This window comes from Crocuta crocuta, unplaced genomic scaffold (assembly GCF_008692635.1).
Source record: "Crocuta crocuta isolate KB4526 unplaced genomic scaffold, BGI_CrCroc_1.0 scaffold340, whole genome shotgun sequence".
Classification (NCBI taxonomy): domain Eukaryota; kingdom Metazoa; phylum Chordata; class Mammalia; order Carnivora; family Hyaenidae; genus Crocuta; species Crocuta crocuta.
The window spans coordinates 2,386,185-2,400,962 of record NW_027530642.1 but is presented as its reverse complement, the minus strand read 5'-3'; the positions used below and the strand labels follow the sequence as shown (position 1 = coordinate 2,400,962).

Here is a 14,778-nt window from a genome sequence, read left to right as displayed (position 1 = left end):
TCCTAGAGACAACGACTGTTAAACCAGAGGTTAAGAAGCTAAAGGTAGATAAAGATGGTCCAAAGAAGATTCAGTATCATCCCAAAAGAGTCGTATCAGGTTTAGGAGAGTTAAGGGGGATTAAGCTCCAAGGCTGGACAAATGACAAAATCCAAGCTTCCTTCGAGCTCAGTTTTAAAGATGAGCTTTGAGAATCTTGGTCCAAGATACTAGACCAAGCACACTGTGGAAAAAATAACCACTTGTTGAACAGATACATGAACTGGGGGAAGTCTGGGTTCTTTGATAACATCTAATTTAACTTCCTTTGTTGTACTGATGAGGACACTCAGAGCCCAAGACAAGAAGCCACATTTGCTGAAAAACTAACAGAGGACCCTCCTTTTCCATGTCCTTTCCCCTTCCACCTTCTCTAGAAGACTCTACCTGTTTTAAATTATCAGCCAGAAACACAATGTACACACAGCAGAAGCCCAGCTGGGTGACTATAAGGAAGAAGCTGACGATATGCCTGGAAGAGAAGGGAGAGAGAGAAAACTTATTATAAAAGAAGAGTTGGTTTGTCATTTCTATTTCTGTCCCTGGGGCTTGGTGACACTCCGTTCTGCTACCTCAGTCAACAATGGGGTAGTAAGAAGTAAGGTAGCAATAGTTCTTTTTTAAAAAATGGTTCTCATCCACCCTCATGCTCTCAGCTCAGAAAGTGGTGAGATTCTTCATGGTTCGGAACCTCCCCCCATCCTTGACTCTGTGGCATTCCTCATAATTGATACTAAATTGACGTAGGGCAGTAGGCACTACATTTTTAATTAGCTATCATTAACATTAAAATTTTTTCTGCCATATGCCAGACACCTCATTAGGCTCTGAGGAAATCAAATAACACGTGGTGCCCTCCTTTAGGGGTTCACAGAGTAATGGCTGAGATGGACAAAAAAGAATATGGCACTAAGCGCCATGGTGAAAAGGACAATATACCCAAATTATAGAGCAGATAGCATTCATAGAAAAACCAATACCTGGGTGGGAGTCCCTTGGGGAGGGGAAGAAAGAGACATATTATTAAAAAGAAGATGAGGAGGGAGAGATGGAGAGGAAGAAGTGAAGAAAACATTTCAGCAGAGGAATTAGGCAGATTTCTCAGGCTGTGCAGAATCCATTGGAAGGGGTAAAACTAAGGATGGGAAGACTGGATAGGAGATTATTACAATAACAGAAGTGTCCAACAGGCTGGACAAAGACAAGGTCATTAAAGAATTTTAAGAGGTACTAGGGCGCTAGAACTTAAAGAAGCTGTTGACCACCTACATCTGGGGGAAAGGGAAAGGAAATGATCAAAGGTGACTGACAGGCTTTGGCTCCAACAACAAAATGAACTAGAAGGAAGGAATAGGTTTTAGGAGAAGGGGAAGAATTGACAGATTCAGTATCTGAATTGTTGAGCCTGAGATTTCCTATAGGAGACATTTAGGAGACAACTATATATAAAGGCCTGGAACTGCTGATTTGTCAGTAATGGATAAGGCCTTGAGAAGGCAGGCCAATGTTGGGGAGTGTGAGGAGAGAGAAGAAGAGAAGGCAGAGTTCAAAAGCCTAGAGAACACCAATATTTAAAGGGGAAACAGAAACAAAGGAGCCTGCAATGAAAGCAAAGGACTAGCCAGAAAGCTAGGGGGTAAACTAGGAGTGGGGAGAAGGTTTAATAGAAGCCAAGGGAAGAGAAAATGTTTGAAGAAGAGAATAGCCAATTGTACCCACACTGTTGAGAGGCTCTCTAGGGCAAAGAAGGTGCAACGAGGAGGTCTTTTAGGATGCTGGTGGAAAGAACTTCAACAGAAACGTAAGGACAGAAAATCCAGGCAACCCATGGAAGTGGTGTGAGTCAGATATATGGAAGCAGAGTCAGAGGGTGTGCTGTTCTTTCGTGGAGCTAAGTGTAAGTTCCAGCCTTAACGGGGCCCATTCTGTTCATCACTGTAGACCCACTGCCTAGAACATGTCCTGACACATTGCATGTATGCAGTAGATGCCTGTTGAATAAGCAGCTGCTGAACGTAAGCTAGGATGGTAGCTAGAGGATGGTGTGAGGTCCAGGAAACTTTATGAGTTTATTATTTTTAAGATGGAGATACATGAATGCATTTAAATGTTGAGAGGAAGAGCCCACAGATCAAAAAGGAAGTTCAAGTTAGAGGAGAGGGAGTGATTAGTGGAACAAGAGCTCTGGAAAGAACAGGAAAAGTGGCTTTAATTTAATATGAATTTTAACTAGACGCCACAGCCAATGTGGGACTTGAACTCATGGCCTGGAGGTTAAGAGTCACATGCTCTAGTGACTGAGCCAGACCGGAAAATGCTGCTTACTGTGTCCAATGATCAGGATTTGAGGGGTAAGTGATAGGCAAAGCCTCTTCTTGGCTCACACACCGGGAAAGTTCTGGTTATCATTCCAAAGCCTTCTGTTGTCCGCTCAGAGGCTGAATTTATTGATTCAGCATGTAAATGGGCTTTTGGCCGAAGGAGGCACCAGACCCATGATGCTCTGTTGACTACATTACATGAGAGGGTACAGCGCAGGGACTATCAGGTTTAGGTTGGGTGTCACAGTTCAAGAGATACTTTGGCCTACATGGTGCTCAGAAAAGAGTATGCAGACAGAGTGGGGACAGGCCTGAAAATAAAAACTAAAGAGTAGATTTAGTCTCAAGTACCACAGAATGGAGGGGGTTGACTTGTTCCGAGTCATCCCTGAAAGCAAGACAGGAGTTGCCGGAGGAGGACTTCAGCACAGCAAAGGGTCCTTAACGTCTTGGTCTTTTTCTCTTTTCTTCTCATTATAAACTCTCTCCCTGAGGGACCCTCTCTGACCCCTGGCTTCATGCCTGATGACTTCAGCTCTGTATCTCCCGCATGAAGATATGTTCAAACCACACATTTCACTACCTACCTGCCATCTCCACTTGAACTTCAAACCCAACTTGTCCAAAACAGAAGTCGTCAGAAATCTGAGTCAACCTTGACCTTCCTTTTCCCATAGTCCAGGGTACAAAGCACAACCAAATTCACTTTTTCCCATCCCTACTGCCACCAGCTTGGTCCCAGATGTCACTACTATCTGCCTAGACATTGTCAACGGCCTTTTCATAGGTCTCACTAAATCTATGGTTGCTCGCTTACAATGTATTCTCCTAACAGAAGCCAGAGATATTTTTTAAAAAAGATTTTAAAAATATTTTTTATTTATGGGGCACTTGGGTAGCTCAGTTGGTTAAGTGTCTGACTTCAGCTCAGGTCATGATCTTACAGTTTGTGAATTTGAGCCCTGCATTGGGCTCTGTGCTGACAGCTCAGGGCCTGAAGCCTGCTTTGGATTCTGTGTCTCCCTCTCTCTCTGTCTTTCCCTTCTCGTACTGTCTCTCTCTCAAGAATAAATAAACATTAAAAATTTTTAAAAATGTTTTTTATTATTTGAGAGAGAGATTGAGAGAGCATGAGTGGGAGAGGGGCAGAGAGAGAGACAGAGAGAGAATCCTAAGCAGGCTCTGTGCTGTCAGTACAGAGCTCGACATGGGGCTCAATCCCACAAATTGTGAGATCGTGACCTGAGTTGAAATTAAGAGTCAGACACTTAAGTGACTGAGCCACCCAGGCATCCCAAAACCAGAGAGATCTTTAAACAATGCAAATATGCTCACTTACCTGATTAAAACACTTCAGTAGCTTCCTGGTTGTTTTGAAGAAATGAACAAAACCTTTAGGAGGGTCTAAAATGTACACTTTGCTTGGCCCCCTGGATCATTCTTCAGCTTCATCTCTTTGACTCTCTGACCTCAAGCTACCTAAGTCTCCATGCCTTGAAACTGTCATGAATACTTTCTTGCTTCAGACCTTCACAGTCTGCTCTTCCTTTTTCCTGGAAGGCTGTCCAGGCTCTTGCCAACTTCCCCTAGGTAATTCCTCATACTCAAGAATTCTTCCCTTCCAGGATCATCTCAACTGTCCTATCCTAGGAAGCCCACATGAGCTCACGCACATCTCCTTACCTGCTCAGTAGCAACTCATATTTTTTTTAAGTTTATTTATTTATTTATTTATTTATTTATTTTTTGAGAGAGAGAGAGATAGAGCAGGATTGGGAGAGGGGCAGAGAGAGAATCCCAAGCAGACTCCACACTGTCAGCAGAGTCCCAGTGTGGGGCTCAAACTCACAAACTGTGAGATCGTGACCTGAGCCACAATCAAGAGTCAGATGCTTAACCAGCTGAGCCACACAGGCACCCCAGCAACTAGTATTTCTTTTCTTCATCACACTTATCCCATGGTTATTAAGTGACTGTCTCCTAAACTATGTAACGCTTGTCTTTCCCACTGGATTATGGGTTCTTTGAGAGCAAAGCCTGCTTGCCTTGCTCTCCACAGTATTTACAGGGCCTAGTACGTAGTACAATTGGACAAACATAGTTTTATAAAAAAGCAAATAATATTAAAACTGCAGAGCAAAGGAATGAGCACCCTGTCACTGGAGGCATACAAGGAGGGGGTTGGATCAGAAAGATTGCCAGCGAACCCTGTCCATGTGGAAAGTCCAATATTCTGTGCCACAAGAGCCAGCTTTCCAGGGAAGAAGGCATCCCTGACAGCCACACATTTCCTCCTCCTGTACGTTACCCCACTCCAGGTAAAACAAGGTACCTTCCCCAGTGGGCGTGGTTCCGGAGCCAGGCGCTGGGGCTGGCTTCCAGCCCGTGCAGCACTGTGTCACCATAATCCATGAAGGGCTTGTTAAGCCTGTGGGAGAAAGTACATACACCATTACCAGGAGGCAGTCTAACCGAAGATCGCATACTGAAAAGTAGGAGACACACCACAAGGCAGGACCCAGCTAGAGTGGAAAGAACACTAGGGCAGAGACCCAAGTTCTAGTTCAGACTTAGACTTAGTGGTATTTCTTGGGCGGCTTGTGTTCCCTCCCCTGTCAAGTGGGGTGGTCACTACATGACAGGGATAATAATGCACACCTCACTTGGGTACAGTGGTTTTCAAATCCATGATCCAGTGGATTCTCATCACAATCCTCTGAGGCAGGGTTAGGCATGGATTTTCCAGATGAGCCAAGCAGATAAGCTCAGTGGCCTGATTGATATCACCTAATGAGTCATGTGGCAGAGCCTCGCCTTAGATCCCTGCCCCAAATGCTTTTCTCTTTTTCTTGACTTTGTTGAAGGAAATTCAAAACTCCGGTCATAGGCAGCATGTTTCTGGGATGTCCCTGAGATCCGAGTACCAAGGATCAGTGTGAGGATGCTGTTGTCCTTACCTGTGGCAGAAGCGCCGGGCACATTTGACCAGGATGTGCATACAGTGGCAGGCGATGAAGCCCATTGCCAGCAAACTGAGCGGGCCCATCTGGAGGACGGCAGATCCAAGGGAAATGGGAAGAGAGAAGAGAATGGCTTTGTGGAGAGCGCCGCAAGGAGAGATTTGGTAACACAGATGCCATTCGGCACTCAAGGATCTTCCTAGCAAACTGATTTGCAAGTCCTGGCTTGCTAAAGCAGCCTTGGCTATTCTTTCAAATATAATCTCAAGTAGTACTTTAGTAAAGCACATAAAGCAATTCCAGTGGGTGTTGTGGTGGGAATAGGGGGCTCCTTCTGAGACCCCTACTGAGAGCTAGTGCTCCATTGGCCAGAGTTGGAAAATTAGTCATAGTCCAACCTCTGCATTCTACAAGGGAGAAAACGGAGTCCCAGAGAAGGGAAAGAGTGGCCAAGGCCACTCTAAGTCTGCGGCAGAGCCAGAACTCAAACCCTGGCTAGATGTCTAGATTCTAAGTCTGGACCAAGCTGCCTCCCAGAAAGATTGCTCACTGCAAGCCGTTAAATCCACTTGGAGCCTCTCCTCCCTCTTCCCTCCTATAACCCAGCCACACTGGTCCGACCTGCAGCAGCCCCTCTTACCAGGATGCCCGCATTCTTCACGGCCAGGGGTAGGCCCAGGATCCCTGTGCCCATGTTGCCTTTCACCAGGTGAATCAAGGTCTGGAATGCGCTAAAGGAAAGAGACGTGAGGGCGTGCGTGTTTGAAAGTGAGGAGGTCCAACAGGCTTCCCTCACAGCATGCTAACACCTGAGTTCAGCTGGATAGGTGGGCTCCCGGCCATCTCTCAGTCCCCATGGCCTTGACTGGCACCTCTGGGTCACCTGTAGAGTAACCAACCATCTCAGTGTGCCAAACCTGTTCGGGTGTTAGCAGCTAACACTCAGTGTATGCTACAGCTAATACTCAATGTATGCTATTCTAATATTAATAATAGACACTATGCTAAATACTTTACCCCATGACCTCATTGAATCCTCTTGTCAAGACTAGGAAGTAGGTTACTGCCTTTATTTTGCTGATAAGGAAACTGAGGCACAGAGATCTTGTTTTTTAGTGATGTGTTCAAAGATATACTAGGGAGTCAGGATTTGAACCCAGAACTACCTCAGAGTCCTTGTTCTTTACCCCACTCTTACTGGACTGCCTCCTAGAAACAGGCCCGGACAGATGCATAGAGGGGTAATTCTATTTCATAACCCAGGGAACTGAAGCTCAGAAGGGGATGATCCAAGGTCAGAGGACTAGTAGCTGAAACAGGACTGAACTCAAAGAAAAGGGAAAAAGGCTGGCAGGAAAAAGAAATCATGGGGACTTCTGTATAAATAGGTCAGATGACTTGGGTCCCCAGATGGGGTCTGTTGAGACAGGATCATCTGGGGACAGGGCTCCAGAGGAATTTCTTTTGCCCCTCAGGCCAGGACATCAAGCTAGGGAGTGGCTTGCCTCCTCCCAGCCCCAACAAAAACAAAACCGAAAACTCAGACCCCTTCTTTAAGAGAGATGGGAAGGTGGTCTGAAGGACACTTTCAGGGCTAAGTTCCAGGGAGGTGAATTACAAAACAACCCATCGCTATACCTCTTTGTACGTGCAGCAAGTTAAACCAAGGTGGGTGTTGGGTTTACATCCACAACTTTAGAAACATGGGAAATTCTCTATGGGAGCTTTCTAGCAAGGACACTGACTGTGAAGGGCAGCAGACATATTCTGGAAGGAGCTGGCCTCTGAGGTTGGACAAACCTGGGATTAAATCCCAAGGCCACTACTTAACTAGCTGTGTCATCTTGGGCAACTCATCTACTTTGCTAAGCCTCTGCAAATGCTGGAATGTTGGGAAGAATGAGATTTTTAAAGGATTGCCCCAACCATCCTCATCTTTATGTTGATCTCCAGATCCATGGCTTTCTGAGGATCTGCCTGTCTATTTGTTAAGGGTTATAGAGAACAATTGAGGGAGAGAGGGTGGAGGAGAGCTGGGTGCCTTTCTCTCTCCCTGTGGGTGTCAACATCGCTGACTGAGCACTAGCCCCCACGGCTCTCCAATAATGGGCTTATTTTGCAACAAGGAAAGGGTCAGTAGGTCACTTTAGAAATTTCTAACCAAAGGACTTAGGAAATCAGAATTTAACTTTGGGCTACTCAGCCAACTTAAAAACTTAATGGGGTGAGCTGGGCACCAAGCACCTGCCTGGGAGAACCCATGTTCTACAGCCCTACCTTTTGTTGACCTTGGACCTTACTGGGATTCACAGCATCCAGCTCTTAAGGGTGCTGTGCTTGAGGGCTTTATGCACGAATCACCTTTGCAGCCATCCTGGGAGGAGCGACATGTCATTTCACAGAGGAGAAACTGGGGCACAGAGAAAGTTCTGTCACTTGCTCAGGCTGGTTAGCAGCTAAGTGGAAATGTGAGTTCCATGCTTGCCTGACTTGTTTCTCTTTCGCTCCAAGCCACGGAGGGAACCTCTAGTTCTCTCATGCTTTTATTTCTTTGATTCTTGAGTAGTTGAAGTTGCCACCAAACCATGTGTCGGTTTAGGACGCAAGAGCTAGTTGGTTCCCCGAAGGCCTCTGATTGAGAAATAGCCCTACTCAGCAGAGGATGGCCCCAGGGCCTGGAAAGTTCCCCCTCAGTGTCAGGAATCCACAGCCCCCAGGATTAGCCGTGGGGCAGCTGAGCCCTGTCTGGTGGAGTCATTGTGTCCACACGGTCCTGGTCCTGGCACTGAGGCGATGGAAAGGAGCTCTGCAGACCCTCCTTGCTGCACACCCCCTCCCTTCAGATGTAATCCCCACAGGATTCGCACTGCCACAACTTAACCCTATTTTACATATGGGGAAAACTGAGGCTTAGGGAAGGGAAGGTGCAGAATCACAAGGTGAACGCAGGTGTTCTTGCTGCTATACCAGCGGGGTCAACAGGTTCTCTTGAAGCAGCGGCACTCTCCACCGCCTCCTCACCCACATCTCCTAAGTGAATCGGCCACTCTGCTAGTGTGGTGGATGCAGAGGTTGCTGTGCCCTGGAGCTTGGCTTCCCCACCTAAACCCCTTCTGCAGACGCTTCCTTCTCATGGTCTGTAAGCCTCCTCCACTCTCAAACACAACCCAAGGAGGTGGAAGACAGTCTTCCACATACTGTGCTTTTGACGTCCTCACCATTGAAGTAGAGGCCGAAGTAGAGACCAGGGTATCTTGAGGACGGGGGTGGGTGGTGAGTAATGCTTGGCTGTCGGTGAGGCCACTGTGGTTTTAAGCTCAGATCTCCCCTTCTTTTCTGAGAAGCTGGGGATTCTGCCCCCCCTTCCCAATGATGGGGATTGACCAGGAACAAAACTGACAGGGCCAGCACGGGATTCTAGCACCCCTCCTGCCAACAGCCCAGTGTGTGGCCTGGGGTAACCAGGCCTTAACGTCCCCACCTGCACCTGTGGAGAGCGGGACCACGAGTCTCTGCTCCTGCCCCGTGAGCTCTCATCTTGTCTCAGTCTCTGACTGCACCATTTGTGACCTCAGTTTTCCCATCTGCACAATGGGTTGGGGGGGGGTCAGAGGTGGCTACTCGAGGGTTTTTGTCAATGCAAGTGTCCAGGCTGAAAGGCAGACATGGGGGTGGCAGACAAGAGCACTCACGTTATGCCTTTGGTTTTCTCTAAGCCTGGCGACTCGGAAGAGCGTCCATCCCAGAAACTGGAGTCCTTGCTCTGCAGCTCCTTGGCACTTTGGGGTGGGTACGTGAGGTCCAGTTTGAGGTCAGCAGCTTCCTGGGGGCCCCTGGCACTCTTTGTCACAGGCATGACTGCTTCCGAGAGAGAGGGCTCCGGGTGATGAGGAGGTCTGCTCTGGAAGGAGGCAAGCAGGAAGGTGTCCGTCAGGTGCAAACCCCGGCTCAGCAGCTGCTCATGCCTCAGCAGGCTCTGGCCAAGCTGGAATGAGGACCCGCCCACCTCCCCCGGAGCATGCTCCTCCTGCCCAAAGGAGCCCAGTGCGAGAGAGGCTGGAGCAGGAGAGGCAGGAAGGGACTTGGGAGGGGAGTCATCCACCTCACCCAATAGCAGTGACTACAATACTCATTATTGTTAAGAACTCACATGTATGGAGCCCTTCACTTAGAGACAGACATTCTCCTGAGGCTTTTACCTGTATCTTCTCATTTAATCTTATACATTAAACGACAAGGAAATCAGACTCTGAACCAAAGTGACCTGCCCGAAGTTGCATAGCTAGAAAGTGACAGAGTAGGGACCAGAGCCCAGCTTGGCAGGTTTTTTGTTTTTTTATGTTTTTGTTTATTTTTGAGAGAGAGAGACAGAGCACAAGTGGGGGAGGGACAGAGAGAGAGGGAGACACAGAATCTGAAGCAGGCTCTAGGCCCTGAGCTGTCAGCTGTCAGCTGTTAGCACAGGGTCTGATGTGAGGCTTGAACTCGTGAACCGCGACATCATGACCTGAGCTGAAGTCTGTCATTTAACTGACTGAGCCACCAGGCAGCCTTTTTAACTAACACCCTATTTCTGTCTCCAGGAGAATACCTATATACCCCATCTCCTTATTCATCCCAGGTCGGGGGCTCCGCTTCCCACTGGCTGACGTCTGCTGTAAGGCATGTTTCTGGGTGCTCCCCCTCCTTGGGAAAAGTTGGGAGAAAAAGGAGCAAGCACTCACCCACCTCCAGCTGCTTCTTAGCTTTTGTGAGGCTCCAGGGAGAGAGCCGAGCCAGCCACATTACACTGGGCAGGACACTGGCGCCTGGAGAGCACGTGACTTGCCTAAGGTCACACATGACATTCAGGATTGAACTCTGTAACTAAAGAAGGCCTTGAGGGGGTTTCTCTAGTGTTCCACGCTCTGTCATTATCTCTGCTTCAGTGACAGATGAACGGGCCAAGATTTCCTCCTTCCTTCAAAATTATAGCGTTTTACTCAAGCCATACCCGTCCTGTACTATCATCTCATGGGCTGAGGGCTTTGCTCCAGTGATCTCTCAGCCAACTGGTAGCATCCGAGACAGATTTGTCCGGGCCCTCCCTTCCATGGGACCCCTTCCAAGGTCCTCTGGGCAATTCTGAATTTGTAATTTGGTATTCTGATTCTTAAAGAGGCCTATCCCACCCCTTACCGATACCCCCCCACCCACCAAGCAGCATAAGCGTCAGGCTCCAAAAAGCCTGGCTACTTCTCTGGGTAGCACTGCCATTTTGTTTTTACAGATGTGGAAACTGAGGCCTAGAGAGGTAAAGAATAGCTTGCCCGAGGTCACAGCCAATCCTCGGCAGAGTCCCAAATCAACCCGAGCCAGATCTTTCTGTCTCTGAGGCCTGTGGCTCTGACCACTACACCAACCCCTTGGTTTGAATCCTGGCCCCACCCTTCAAGTGCCTTGCCCCGAATAGACTGGGACACTGTGGTTTGAGAAGTGGCCTCTCTTCGCTGGTCTGGCACCGTCTGTGGGACAGCAAGCTGCAGCCTCTGGTCCGGTCTGCCTTGCCGCAGCACGGAGACTCTACCGTTCTGTTCTAATCTCGGCTCTCACCCCACACCCCCCAACGGATCTGTGTTCCCACTTAGGCAACAAGATGGAGAAATAAGATTGTCAAGGAGCTTGAGACGTTTAGATATGGGGCTAGTTCCTGTTTTCCTCCCCAGGTTTCGAGACGCCTGAGTTAATCTTCAGACCTTCGGGAAAGGAGCTGCTGGGACACGGGAATTTGCTGGGGCCCTGCCCGGGCGTCGTCAGCGAAAAGGCAACTGGCAGAGCGCTGCCTGCAGACCTCCAGCTTGTGCCACCTGTCAGCGGGCAAGAGGTCTTCTTCCAGGATGGGGGGGAGGGACTTCCAAAACAAGCCCTTTAACACTGGCCCAGGCACCTGTAGCTCTTGGTTCCATGGTGGCTCTTACCATGAATCTGTGGTGACCCTGGGAAAGGTATTGCTCCTCTCTGTCCCCACTTTGTGAAATGGGTACGAAGTTGTAGGGCATTTCCGAAGCACTGAGGACCCCGGTGCTTGTGCTTTTCATCCCCACTGGCCGCTGGGCTGCATGCTCAGCTTCCCTTGGGTTGGGACGCAGGCAGCAGCCTCACTCGGTATCTCCATAGAGGGTGGAATAAGTGGGATTGAAACAGTGATAATCATCTTTTCTGACCCTTTAGAGTAAACAGCAGGCCTTGTTTCTGCTTCTTCAGTGGCAGTTTGGAAAGCTGGCAGCTATCAGAAACATCTAGGGAGGAACTAAAACACAGAGAGACTCTGACTCATTGAAGTTGGGAGAATCTGGGCCTTTGTTTGCATTTAGACCAACTTCCCTGGGTAGTTCTGATACTGGCCAGAGTTTGAGTTCCACTGTGCTATGGGGGAAACCTTATTGCCCCCCTTTAATAGTTTAGAGAACTGGGGCAGAAGGCTGGGAGGGGCCTTGCCTGGAGCTGTCAAATTGGAAACGAATACAAAGTACTCCTTTNGGTGTGGGGGGGAGGGGGGAGGTTATGGCCTCAACATCTGAATGTTGGGAGGACACAAACATTCAGTCCGTGACAACCTGCCTGGCGTGGGAGCCAGACATAAAGGAGAAACGATAATCATAAACTGTGGTCAATGCCTTGAAAGGAATGAGCACAGTGCTGTCAAGGAAGATAAGTGGGGTGGGAAGGGAGAGGCAATCTAGGTAAATTTGTCAGGGAAGGACGTTGAGAAGGTGGCGTCGGAGCCAAGAACCAAAAAAGCAGAGAAGGGGCCAGCTGTGGGGAAACTGGGGACGGGGGCAGGGAGAGGAGCTGGCAGTGTGTTCCAGGCAGGGCTGGGAAGGGAGAGGGCCCAGGGGAGGGCACCGCAGAGTGTGAAAGGAGGCCAGGGAGGGGAGTTGTGGGAGTGCAGGGAACAGAGGTCAGACAAGGGCACAGGCAGGCGAGGGGTGTGCAGGTCCCGGCAAGGGGCTGGATGTTATTCGAAGTGTGCTCTGAGTGATCTGTGTGGAGACTCAGTGAAGGAAGAGCAAGACAGGAGGAAGGGAGACCACTGAGGAGATGACTGCTCACCACGTGCGAGGTGATGGGGCTTGGACTGTCGGGGTGCTGGTGGAGATGGAGGTATGTGTGTGTCTGTGTGTATCAGACAGACAGACAGACAAAGACCCAGTCAATGATACTGCGACGAGCACACAGATCTAATTATAGATTTAAAAAGTTGTGTCAGGTCTAATCTCCAAAGGTCCACCAGGCTTACCATGCCGTTTTTAATATCAAAAACTATCCCTCAGAGCTCCTAGATGGTGTGTTTGTGTAAGTGGGTGTGGGCACTCTTCTAGGATTCTGGACTTGGGGAGGGGGGAGGTAGATGGACCAGGGAGGGGGAGAAAGTCAGCGGCTTCAGAAGAAGTTGCTTCTTTTGGGGGACAGGAATGAAGACACCACGGGGTCTCTTTCACCTGCTGCAGTGCCAACTCTGCTCATGCTGTACAAAGTATGAGTTGTGTTCCGTAGATGCGAATAACGATGATGGTGATGGTGGTGGTGATGATAATAATCCCACAATGAAGGCTTCCACTTATTGGGCATTTCCTATGTGCCAGGCACTCCACACTCATTATGTTACTTCACACTCTGGCATCCTTCATCCTCACTGCCCTCACCCTTCTCCAAGCCGGTACCACCTCTCACTGGGAAGACAGTGGGAACTCCTTAGGGAGTGTCCTTGCCTTTCTCTTCCCCACCTAAAATCTATGTCCTCACAGCGGCCAGTGATGATGCCACTCCCCTGCCTAAAGCCTCCTCCCTGCTCCGAGCTGTCCTGCGAATACAACCCAGACCCCTCCCGTTGGTGGCTCTGGGCCCTGCCCCCTCACAGCCTAACTTTGTCCCTCTCCCTAGAACAGGACACCCAGCCACACCAGCTATCTTTTTGTTCTCCAATTAACTCTGTTTTTCTCCTTTTCTCCCTGTCCAAAGCAAGCGCCCCCGGCCACCTAGTTACCGTGCCTCACACCCACCATTTACTCTCATGTTGCTTCGCACAGTACGTAATGGTCTTGCTGATGTTCTGGTTTCCTCGCACTAGAATTTAAGCTCCATGAAAACAGGAAGGCCTTGGTCACCTGGCATCCCCAGTGCATAGGGCCGGCCCACGGTAGGCTCTCAAAAAAACATCTGATGAATGAATATATTATTGTTCCCATTTAACAGATGGGAGTAAGGCTCAGAGAGGTAAGCCTTGCCTCTGCTCATATTCGTTTCCTTAGGCTGCCTTAAATCACTGCCACCAACTTGGTGGCTGAGAACATCACAAGCTTGTGCCCTTGGAGCTCTGGGTGCCAGCCCTAAAATCAGTTTCAATGGGCTAATGTCAGGTGTTGGTAGGGCCACAGCCCCTCCAGAGGCTCTAGGGGGAGTATGTCTCCCTGTCTGTTCCGGCTTCTAGAGCTGCATTCCTCGCCTTCCTTGGCTCTTGGCCCTTCCTGCATCTTCATGTGGTGGCTTTTCTTTCTGACTCTGAGTCTATCACATGGTTTCCTGTTGTCTGTCATCACACCTCCCTCTGCCTCCCTCCTAGAAGGATACTTGCGATTAATTTAGGGCCCACCTAGATAATCAGGATAATCTCATCTTGAGAGTCTTAATTTAACCACATCTGCAAAGTGCCATATAATGTGACAGTCACAGATTCTGGGATTGGGAGGCGGATATCTTTGGGGCCATCTTTCACCTGATGACCTTACACAGCCAATCAGCCAACCCAGATCTGTCTGACTTCAGAAGCAAACTGTAGACTGTTAAACTAGTATTTACATATAGACATTTCTTTTCCCTGGTTGGGTTAGTGTACCTAGCACAGCACAGAATTCCCTCTCACTTAGTGCTCATCAAATAAATGTAACAGTCTCCCTTGGGGCATTAGAGCTTGTCTCGTATCAGGTACGACTGAAGGCACAGATGTGGGCCAACCCACTTTCCTGGCCATATCTACCCAAAGCGGATACTGCTGATGGCCCTGGTTCAATTTGACTTCTTCCTTAGTTCCTTATCTACCACTTGATGACTTTGTGGTTGTTTTTCCCATTTTCCTTCCCCTTTCCTTCCTTTCACCACCTCCCCCTTCACCTTCTGTCTGTCTCTTTCTCTCCTTCTTTCCTTCCTCTCCTTTTATTCTTAGATGTCAGAGGCTTATAGAACCTGGAGCATAAACTAGTTTCTTCATTCTATAGATCATGAAACTGAGGCCCAGAGGGGGAAATGATCATAAACAAAGACACATTGTGTTTGGGACAGAGCCAGGAAGAGAACCTAAAATACGGTTCTCAGTTTAGGGACTATCTACCAAAACCTGAGGTTGTCTTCAAGATTGTTTTATTATTATTAATAGGCTTTATTTTTTAAAGCAGTTTCAGGTTCATAGTAAAACTGACTAG

The 14,778-nt window shown here is 48.6% G+C and overlaps 1 protein-coding gene across 3 annotated transcripts in view; it reads right to left on the bottom strand.

Moving 5' to 3' along the window:
- Window positions 1-14,778, bottom strand: part of SLC36A2 (solute carrier family 36 member 2) — a 45,864-nt gene that overhangs the window by 16,364 nt on the left and 14,722 nt on the right. The window contains exons 1-6 of one of the 3 annotated variants that reach the window (XM_077768987.1): window positions 10,045-10,121; window positions 9,013-9,221; window positions 5,961-6,051; window positions 5,318-5,406; window positions 4,693-4,788; window positions 427-511 (exon numbers count right to left, since the gene is read on the bottom strand). In XM_077768987.1, the coding sequence (XP_077625113.1) occupies window positions 427-511; window positions 4,693-4,788; window positions 5,318-5,406; window positions 5,961-6,051; window positions 9,013-9,176 (525 nt within the window). In that variant the 5' untranslated portion in view covers window positions 9,177-9,221; window positions 10,045-10,121. Of the gene's footprint in view, window positions 1-426; window positions 512-4,692; window positions 4,789-5,317; window positions 5,407-5,960; window positions 6,052-9,012; window positions 9,222-10,044; window positions 10,122-14,778 lie in introns of those variants that run through there. The other 2 variants (XM_077768986.1, XM_077768988.1) reach the window with 2 other exon arrangements.